This window comes from Musca autumnalis, unplaced genomic scaffold (assembly GCF_047663935.1).
Source record: "Musca autumnalis isolate F117 unplaced genomic scaffold, ASM4766393v1 scaffold_1, whole genome shotgun sequence".
NCBI lineage: Eukaryota > Metazoa > Arthropoda > Insecta > Diptera > Muscidae > Musca > Musca autumnalis.
This window is the reverse complement of record NW_027411644.1, coordinates 12,199,381-12,210,421: the sequence shown is the minus strand read 5'-3', so window position 1 is coordinate 12,210,421 and position 11,041 is coordinate 12,199,381. Positions and strand designations below refer to the sequence as shown.

The 11,041-nt window shown below is 38.3% G+C and overlaps 1 protein-coding gene and 1 long non-coding RNA gene across 4 annotated transcripts in view; one reads left to right on the top strand and one right to left on the bottom strand.

The window, feature by feature from the left end:
- The window catches only part of LOC141393568 (uncharacterized), a 55,331-nt gene that overhangs the window by 38,025 nt on the left and 6,265 nt on the right, over positions 1 to 11,041 (top strand). The window lies entirely within an intron of this gene.
- The window catches only part of Dhc93AB (Dynein heavy chain at 93AB), an 80,119-nt gene continuing 75,998 nt past the window's right edge, over positions 6,921 to 11,041 (bottom strand). For all 3 annotated transcript variants that reach the window (XM_073966627.1, XM_073966646.1, XM_073966637.1), the window contains one exon: positions 6,921 to 7,267. In XM_073966627.1, the coding sequence (XP_073822728.1) occupies positions 7,106 to 7,267 (162 nt within the window). In that variant the 3' untranslated portion in view covers positions 6,921 to 7,105. The remainder of the gene's footprint in view (positions 7,268 to 11,041) is intronic.

Here is an 11,041-nt window from a genome sequence, read left to right as displayed (position 1 = left end):
TGGGTATGACAGTAACGATTGTTGGACTCACAATACTACCTGCGGAATCTAACAATATCTTTACAATACATATTTTGCTCTTCGAATATTGTTGGATCAATCATAATTTTTTTTCTGCGTGTGGTGCCGGTTCAAGAAATCTGAAACTTGGGCAGGCTCCGTCCGTAAATAATCGGGGGGCAGATGTATGAGTTTAGCTGGGCAGTTAAACAGATGTCAATTCGATCCCGATAATTCAGGCGGCTGCACCGTCCGACGCTTAATTGTGCAAAAATCATGGTGGCCTCCGAGTATGGCTTTCGCACTATACCTAGGAACTGTATGTGCAACTGCAACACTATGGATGCTATTTAAGCATGCCTGATAGCCGCATTGATCTTGAGGTTACCGTTTGTACCTTTGGACCTCTCTCTAGATCATGAAGATCTCTCCTGACGTACCTGTGTCCACAAGATTGTGGCACGGATTTTCACGGCGATAGTCTTAACATTTCAATACGATACTGGCGACCCATAGATTTCCAAGAAACGCATTTTGGATGTCGGTCCGAATTTTAAATGTGTTTCCGATATTTCTCGCCGAATTCGAAACGAAATCTGAACAAAATAGGTGAAAAAATCCCTTATGAAAATCAAATAGAAATCGGTATTTTTTTCGGAAGGTTATTCCGACATTATACAGACGTATCGGACATCCTACATTTGGTTTGCTGGCCTTTTGCTTCATAAGAAGTAAAAAAGGGTATTTATAAGCACCCCATGTGCTGTCGCTCAGTGACTCAAGGACCTTGTTCCTACATCCGACCTCGTCGTAAATAAAAGTGGCTTGCACAGGCTCATTAAAAATACTACCGAACGTTACACCCAATATCTTCAAGAAGATCCTCATTTCAGTCATCCAAATGGTGAGGTATTCAGACATATAACCTATCACATATGCCATCGACGATCTCTACAGGTCTTCCACTTCTTATTTGTGAATTCCACAGACAACTGCTGTCCACTCCTATAGTTGATTATCCAACATTTCAAACACGGTTGAATGAAAGTCTTCCCTATGTCCTCGAATAGCTTGACATGGTTGACGGTATCGAAGTCATTCTATAGATGAAGAGCCACCATGTCTGTTCGTGTAATGCTGTTGTGGTATTGTGTATTTTCCAAAGGAATAGTGAAGCTAGAATATTCCCTACTGGTGACAAGAGGTAAATCTGCCCGGTCGATTCGCTTTCGTTCCTTGCCTCGGTTCAGTAGCGGATTACGTCGCTAACTTTCCAGGCTTCAGTACAATACGGGTGGCTAACAATAAATTGTCAAATACTCAACTCCGGTTTCATCCAGTTGCTTAAGTATCGCCATTGAGGTTCCGTGTGGCGTCCAACACTTTGGATGGTTCGCGTTTCGCAACACCGATCATGGTAAATTGTGGTGCTACCTTCTCGGTTGAGAGTGTTCTTATACGAAGTGGCAAAATCCGCCATATCACTCAACATGAGTTCTTTAAACTGCCGGTTAAAATAATATGAGCAACTGTGTTCAGATCTGTCACTTCTGGGTCGGTGAAAGTAACAGGATGATAAAACATTCTTCTTTCCCGGATTCGAGAGTGATTTAACCCACAATTTAGTCAATCTTGTACCAATATTGCATTGCTTCAGGTGTTCTAGTCACCTTTTGCGTTTATGCTCGCCTACAAGCCTGTTAAAGTCCCCTTACACTTTTTGTTCAGGGTTTAAGAAGTTCATCACGCTTATTTTCTGGTCCCTTCGCTTCTGCAGGGAAATTTTGTATAACTTCGCGTATTCGACCAGCAGGTATGTAAGAGCGACTGCAGCTGTGATACATATGACCCCACAAACATATCCGAAGGGGCAAGGGAGATATCTCTCATTCCTGTGGTATTCGCCAATTAGGTATGTAAGAGCTTCGCCAGCTGTGATGATGTCCCGGAAAATTCTCTCAGCGACATAATCACAACTGATGAAGCTCTACAGAAGCGTGATTGGTAAGTTCTCTGTACTTTTACCAATCAGTTGTTTCATGGTTGAGGAAATACGGCGATCCGGGGTTATGAAGTCGAATGGTCGGTTAACGAAGATAATGATAGAAAGGTGGTCTGACATACTGCAGGGACACGTAAAAAAACTGAAAAGTTTTGCTGAGGAGCAGCGTCAATACAGCAAAAATAAGGGAAATCAAAAACCACTTTTTCAAAAGTATCCGATGATCCCGACAAGGAGCAAGCAATCCTGTATATATAATATATTGCCGCTCCCATGGTGAGAAAAAACACTAACACAAACACATAAATATTGTTCATGTGACGGCACCTGGTCAAAGATTCCTCTGGGTTAATACCGTGCATAGAACTGGCCGTCGTGAGATATTTAGTTGAAATGTTTGGGATACACCAACACGTAAATCTATATGGGTAATATTCATTTGAAAGATTTTTTTAGTTATTGCGTCAATTCTGTTGGAGAATTTGCTTAAAAATGCCAAAATAGTGGGCGGAACTTTTGTATGGGGACCGAACGTGGTCGGATATGGTTTATTTTCGATTCTAAAACTATCTGCTTTCTTCATATTACAAATATGTTCTCTCATTACGAATAACAGGTTCCACTTTCTAATTCAGTTTACCATTCTAAAATACGAATTTCTTTACTATTCAATAAAAAAGATTAACACAACATAGTTCTTATCAACTAAACAGCGGCTACTAGCAATACAAACCTACAATTAAAATATTTTCAAATTTCACTTTATTTAAAATAAAAAAAAAACACACACAGTGTTTTTTAATAAAATAATCATTATCTGGATGATGGCTAATGCATGTCAGTCATCTCATAACACACACACAGTGGGCATTGTGATTGGTCAATTATGCCGTCATTTTAAATTAAATTTCAAATCTAAACAATTGAAATCGAATCTGGGTAAAAAATATCACATCAATAACAACAATGCTCTTATTTGAATTCTAAACTACGAAATAACATTTTTTGTCGATTTTATGCCACATGTGGTGGCCTGCTTTTGCTTGGTCAGGTTCCGTCAGAACGTCTGTATAATTCTCTGGGATTCGGCATACGCACGCATTTTTTTTTTTGTGGTTGGTTAGCTATTCGCGTTATCAGTTGGTGTTATTTGGTGGTGATTGATGTATTTGTTGTTAGTATAAAACGCGTAATGAACTTGTAGAACTCGGTGCGAAAAAAAACTAAAGATTAAATTTAATTATTTTCATTTTAAGTAATTGAATGATTATTAGAGTGGGTTACATTAGACGTAGGGGATGGAAGATACCAAGGAACGGTCCTGACCGGTTTTAACATGGCAAAGCCCAGGATTTATCTTGGTCCCTCTTTCATCTCAAGTGGACACTGACCTCCCCGTTGTGTCACCTGGGGAACAGCCTTTAACACCCGTTAAAGGTAGTGAGCTAACATGTGCCGCGCGTTCACCCATAAGAACGTTAAAAACTTGGGTTTGGGCGTCGGGTTAGTAACCCTCCCCTATGAAAAAATGAAAGAAACGAAAAACAAACCCCTCTAAAGTTGACGAACCCCGCAAACGTTTTAAGGACCATGATCTGTGAATCTATACCTGGAATGTTCGCACTCTTTATAGAGAAGGTGCAGTCTTCGCATTAGCAGACGTACTTGAAAAGTACAAGACCGATATTACTGCCATACAGGAAATACGATGGATTGTGAGAGGTGTCACAACAACACCTAAAGGTGACGCACTGTATTATAGCTGCCATGACGTAAACCATAAGTTTGGTTGCGGATTTGAATGAAAGACTTGCTGCAATTCAAATAAAAGCTAAATTCTTCAACAACAGCTTTATTTGCGCTCATGCTCCCACTGAAGAAAAGGACGAACAGACCAAAGATATATTTTTCGAGCGCTTGGAAGAAACATATAACCGTTGCCCTGCCCATGACATTAAAATTATTCTAGGCGATTTTAATGCCAAAATTGGAAAGGAAAATATATTTGGCCCAACAGTCGGAAAATTCAGTCTCCACAATGAAACATCTGACAATGGTATGAGGCTGATAGACTCGATATTCATAAGGGCACCTGGCTGTCTCCTGATCATGGAACAAGTAATCAAATTGATCATGTTGTAATAGATGAATGACATTCATCGAGCGTGTTGGATGAACGATCGTTCCGAGGCGCAAACATTGCTTCGGACCACTACCTTCTTGCAGCAAAGGTACGTACCCGTCTAAACGTTGCAAATAAAGCACGAACAGACACAACGCGGAAGTTGGACATCGATAGGCTGCAAACACAACAGATAGTCACAGCATGCTCCACTCAACTAGCCCTATTGCTGCCACTCCATGCAAACAGCCGCCAAATTTATACTTGGATACCAGAGACCTCCACAAACGAATTCGTGGTATGACCAGGAGTGTCGTGCTGCTACCGAAGAAAAAATGCGGCATGTACAGCAACTTTACAATGCGTAGCGCACGAGAGAGATATCGGGAGAAAAGGAGAGAAGAGAAACGTCTTTTCCGCAAGAAAAAGAGAGAAATGGAAAAGCAGGAGTGTGAAAAAATCGAGATGTACAGGAGCAAGAATGAAGTCCGAAAATTCTACCAAAGAGTGAAACATCAAACTGATGGCTTTGGTACAGGCACATCCTCCTGTAGAGACCGGCAAGGTAATCTGGTAACTGATACAGATAGCGTGCTCAGGATATGGAAGGAACATTTCTCTAATCTGCTGGTATCCAATAGTAAGACGATGATACCACAGATCCAATCCCAGAAGATGGTATAGAATGTATACCACCCGGCGAAAATGAGGTAAAAACAGCAATCAACCGGCTGAAGAATAATAAAGCAGCAGGAGCTGATGGCTTACCAGCCGAGCTGTTTAAAACCGGAGGCGACGCACTGATAAGGTGTATGCATCAGCTAGTTAGCACCATCTTGCAGGAAGAACGCGTACCCGACGATTGGAACCTGAGTATCCTATGTCCCGTCCACATGAAAGAAGACAAGACTGTATGCTCCAACTATAAGGGCATAAATCTTCTCCCTAATGCCTATAAGATAGTGTGAGGGATATTGTGCGAACGACTAAAGCCAATGGTCAACGAAATAATTGGACCATACCAATGTGGCTTTAGACCTGGCAAGTCCACCATTGACCAGATATTTACCCTGCGGCAAATCCTGGAGAAGACACAAGAGATGCAGATCGACACATTTCACCTTTTTGTCGATTATAAAGCAGCATTCGACAGTCCCCTCCGATCAAAGGTATTCCACGCAATGTCTGAATTTGGTATCCCCGCAAAGCTCGTCCGGCTTTGTAAGATGACTTTAACTGATACTAGGTCCTCAGTCAAAATTGGAAAGCAACTCTCCGAACAGTTCAGTACCAAAAGAGGTTTCAGACAAGGAGACAGCCTTTCAACATTTTGCTGGAAAAGGTAATACGAGATGCAAATGTCAAAAGAAATGGCACAACTTACACCGATAGCCACATGTTACTTGCTTATGCTGATGACATAGACATCATGGGACTATCAGTAAAGGAAGTAACTGATACCTTTACCTTAGACCTTCTAAGCAGAATCTGCGAAAGTGGGTCTGGCGGTAAACGGCGAGAAGACCAAGCTGATGGTGTCGACGCGGAATGCGTCCATTGAGATCGGACCAACTGTTGAAGTTGGTTCCTATAATTTTGAGGTAGTAAAATACTTCGTATACCTCGGCACCGCCGTAAACACAACAAACGACATCAGTTGTGAAATAAAAAGAAGAATTGTATTGGCCAACAGATGCTACTTTGGCTTAAGTAAGCACTTTAAAAACAAAGCCACAATCGTCAAACAATGCTGATGCTGATGTATGGTTCCGAAGCCTGGGTATTTGTGCAAGCAGATAAGGCAGTGCTTGGCGTGTTTGAGAGAAAAATTCTTCGAAAGATCTACGGACCGATCTGCGTCAATATCGACGTCGTATGAACCACGATCTATATCAACTATACAAAGACATGAATATAGTTAAACGTATCGAGATGCAACGATTGCGTTGGCTAGGCCATATCATAAGAATGAGCGATGATGAATGAACCCGCTAAAAAGGCGTATGAATACATGCCACATGGCGGTGCACGCAGAATTGGCAGGTCAAAGAATAGATGGCGCAAACAAGTGGATGAAGAGATGACAAGGCGCGGAATTCCAGAAAGCGAAGCGATAAACAGAGAGAATTGGAGATCTTTTCTTAGTTCGGGCTATGGAACAAATGTTCTGTAATGGGCCAGCTAAGTAAGTAAGTACATTGGAAACAATAATGGCAAGAAGAAAAGATATTCGAAATTCAAATAAACTGAAATAGGTTTGTCTTTACCAGTTTCATTTATTTGAAGCTACGAATGGAAACATATCAACTGAAAGTTTTTAAATAAATTATAATGTTCGACAAAAAAGTAAGGAAAGGAAAAGATACACCATAAAAATAGAAAAGACAATATACGTAGGAAAATGCCTGGTATTGAAAGCTTCTGTTGCTTCATTTTGCCATTTTTCCTTTTATTCAAATATGACAACAAGTAAGACGATACTTAACCTCAAAAAGTTTCAAAATATCTTTATTATAATTGGCATGTATACCTATATAAAATTGATATACACACCAGTTACATTTGGTGACCCACTCTCATATACCATTATTAAGGATTATCAAACTCTGTGGGGTAAAGAAACATTAAGCATTTCGCATTTAAACCCATTTAATACTCAACACGTGCAAACCAAAAAATTCAAATCACATCAGAAAGTTTTTTTTTCCAAATAATTTTCACCCCACTCAAAGAATGTTAATTGTTTGCAAAAAAGAAGAACACTTACCGTTAAGAAAATCAAATCATTTTAATCTCATGTTCCGTTGTAGTGTATTTGCCCTAAGGCAACATTTTGATTAGGAATTGCAAAAAATTAAATTTTTTTTTTAAATACATTTTCTCTACAATGTGCCAACAAAATTTTTTTAAAACTAATCTATGTGAATAATACTAACGAGAGAAGGAAGAAAAAGAAGAAGAAGACAACATTTGTTGTCAATTTATGTTTGTAACAATAATGCCACTCCGGCCAGTGTCCATTTTCCTGGTTTATCTTTGGTTTTCAAATTAAATGTCCACACATAGGTGGGACCTCGGGTCCGTGTCTTGTAGACGGGACATTCGTACATGTTGCGTAAATCCTGCTTGTCTTGGGTAATGGCCTAGAAATGAAAAGAAAGAACAAATTTAAAATATCATTGACAAATATATCTACATACACAAATACATATGTATGTATGTATGTGATGCATAAATTACATAGAGTGACAAACGAAGTGACACGTGAAGTCAGTGCGACGCCAGCATAAATGAATTTTTAAACAACTTTTTTTTTGAAATTTTAAATATTAAGTGTTAGTGCAAACTATAGATTGCTTGTTTTTTGAATCTGATTCTGTTGGATTCTTGAATAACCGATATAATTGAATTCAGTATTTCATGGATTTGAATACATGCAATTCAAATGGGAATTTTTGGTGCCATTTTATGTTTGTGTTAATTTCTTCAGTATGGTAGGAGTTTTATTTATTAGGGAATATAGACGACAAAATAAGCAAATAAATGCAATAGACATTAAAGAATAAAAATCGACAAAATGTTAGACAAAATCTAATTCATAATTGACTTTCCCTTATTATTTGTATACCCTCAATTTTTAGGCTAGCGAGCGTATATACACTTTGATACGCTGCAAAATGTGCCTCAGCGAAATATCACTAATCCACTTTGTAAAGGCCCTTAAAAATTATTCTTAAAAAATCCACTTTGTGGAGGCCCTTGAACAAATATACTTTAAGGTGTTTTGGCCACTCCGAAATTAGCTCAAGGTATGATCTATCAGATGAAAATAAAGTTTTCTTAAAAATCTACCAAATTTTTTCAGAAGACTTTATTTTCATCTGATAGATAGATCACACCTTGAGCTAATTTCGGAATTTTTTTGTTGAAAAATATTGCACAGTGTTCTGACAAATGGCCGCCTACGAAACATTATTTTTACTAATGCATTTTGCGGTGCCCACTGTACCTCGAAAACGAATGAAACGATCAGCATATGTTTTTGCGGGATCATTAAGAACCTAATAATCTTGTACTTAAGCGACACGGAATTAGAAGTAACCATTTAAAAAATATTAACTGTCAAAGTCAAAATTTCGATTTTAACTAAAAAACTTATAGCTTTTCGCCAAAAATCCATGTATAATAATCCCACAAAAACATATGAAGATCGAATCATCCGTTTTCGAGCTACAGTGGGTACCGCCATAGACTAATTAATGTAGAGACAAAGAATGGCTCTCACCATTTATCTGCGGTGAAAGTGATGTCGTTTACGCATGTTTTTGGTTTGAGTGACAGCTACTTGTTTCACTCAAACGAAAACTCCTAAAAATATTAACATTTAAGAACTATATGCCTATCAAAAAGAGTGGCATAGTTAATTTCATATGTAAAGTACATTTTAAAGTGGCGAAGTTTGCAAACAAAGACCCTAATTGGTAGAAAAACAAATAAATTGTTTTCGAAGTTGAGTCATTTGACTAGCCCCAGTCTGGCTTGAGTCAGAGGACTAGCCCCAAATCGTTTCGTGCAATATCTGGTAGGAAATGAAAAATGAGAGCGTTCGTTGTCTCTGCTTAATTAGTCTATGGTACCGCATTCCAAAATGTCATTTTGAGAAAACCGCATTTCAAACTTCGATGTTACATACAAATCACAATGAATTTTCTCTTTCTAACGCTCATATCCCAGCTAATTTTTGTCCGATCGACTCGAAATGTTTGCATATTCTTTTCAACCTGTACTTTAAAATTAGCCAATAAAAAATTCGATTTTGTACAATTTGTAAGTGGCCACAACCCTTTAATAAAAAAATATTATTATGAAAATATTTTTAAAAAATCCACTTTATGGAGGTCCTTAAAATAATCTTAACAAGTAAGAAAAGCGTTAAGTTCGGTCGTGCCGAACTTTTTATACCCTCCACCACAAATTTCAGCCATTTCGGTGGATTAATGTGGCCACAACCTTCAAAATACCGAAATTCGAAAGGTACCGTTCTATGGGGCTATATGATGGCGTGGACCTATACCTAAAAATTTCTGGGGGAAAGTTTTATACGCCTAAAGAAGACTAAACCATCTCGGTGTGATAATGAGGCTAAAACGTTCAAAATATCAAAAATCGGGAGATATTGTATTATGGGGGCTATATCAACACGTGGACCTATATAAACATTTTATGGTAGAAATGTTTCTTAGCCTCTGGAAACACAAAATACAAAGTTACAACCGATTCTTCGGTCAAATGGGTCTAATACATTCAAAATATATTAAAATGACGCGTACTTTATAAGGGGCCTTATGTAGGGCCTATACCAAAACGTGGACCTATATAACCCAACTTTGGTAGGAATGTTTTCTGGCCTCTGAAGACACAAAATACCAAATTACAACCAATTCTGTGGTCAAATGGGTCTACTACATTCAAAATATATTAAAATGACGCGTACTTTATATGGGGCCTTATATGGGGGCTATACCAAAACGTGGACCTATATAACCCAACATTGGTAGGAATATTTTTTGGCCTCTGGAGACACAAAGTACCAAATTACAACCAATTCGGTGGTAAAATGGGCCAAATATCTTAAAAATTCCTTAAAACGACGACGCGTCACGCGTCATTTTGTATGGGGGCTATACGAAAGCGTGGACCTACATAGCCCGCTTTCAATACCAAAAGTCCTACGTAAAAATAACATATTTTTCCAAAATTTCATCAACCTACGTCAATCCGTTCGGACGCTAGAGTGATTTCCACAGACGGACAGACGGACAGACGGACGGACATGGCTATATCGATGTAGAATTGCACGCTGATCAAGAATATATATACTTTGTGGGGTCTACAATGATTATTTCGAGTAGTTACAAACGTAGTGACAAACTTAATATACCCCCCTCCTATGGTGGAGGGTATAAAAAAAACAGCAAAATTTGAAGGAAGGGGTTCTATGCGATGACGTGATTTCATGGCATATTTTGCATTGGTTCAAAGGAAGTCGTGAAAGATCCGATCTTTTCATCAGCATTTGAATCATTTGTACGCATCACTATAAACAAACAAGTCGATTTGTACATCCCTACATGTAGCGAAATCAAAACAAAAGAGTATACATTTCCAAAATTGTTGTTATAAAATTACAAAATTACAAATTAAATGAGAAATTCTTAAAGGAGTGCTGTTGGAGTCCATGTTGAAATCTGAACTGGTGGTGAGAAGATAATAGAAAAGCTTTTGTAAGATGAAACAAAATCAGTGGCTGAGAGTGGACGAAGTAAACTCTGTTGCGGTGCAGCGGCGGTGATTAAATTGAAATTTTGGGTGTAAACTTTATGCTGATAAATTAGTTCTAGTTATTTCATGAATTAATTTGAATTAATAAAGAAGAGTTTGGTTTGTCATGAAAATCATATTTCAATACAGAATTTTCCATTTTCCTAACAAGACATGAAAATGTCATGCCAAAGGGTTGGTGAAAATTACATGTCAAAGCATTGGTCAAAATGACATGCTTAGGATCCGAAAATGAATGTCATCTTATGATGGTCACGCTCATATAAAATTCATGAGTGAAAATGCTAAAAAGATGACATGCCAGATCACTTGCACCCATGATTCAATAGCATCCTTGGCATCGAACATTTTGCTGGGAATCACTCTTTCTAGCTCCTTGAGAAAATATTCTTTAATAACGCCACTTTCTGGAGGTCCTTGAAAATCTATACTTATAAAAGAATTCAGTAATGATGACTCACTGACTGACTGACTGATAATCAACGCCCAGACTAAACGGCTAAAGCTAGAATCTTGAAATTTTGGGTGAGGGTCACTCCTGGTCCGAAGGTGTCAGATAAGGCTGGATTTTTGAA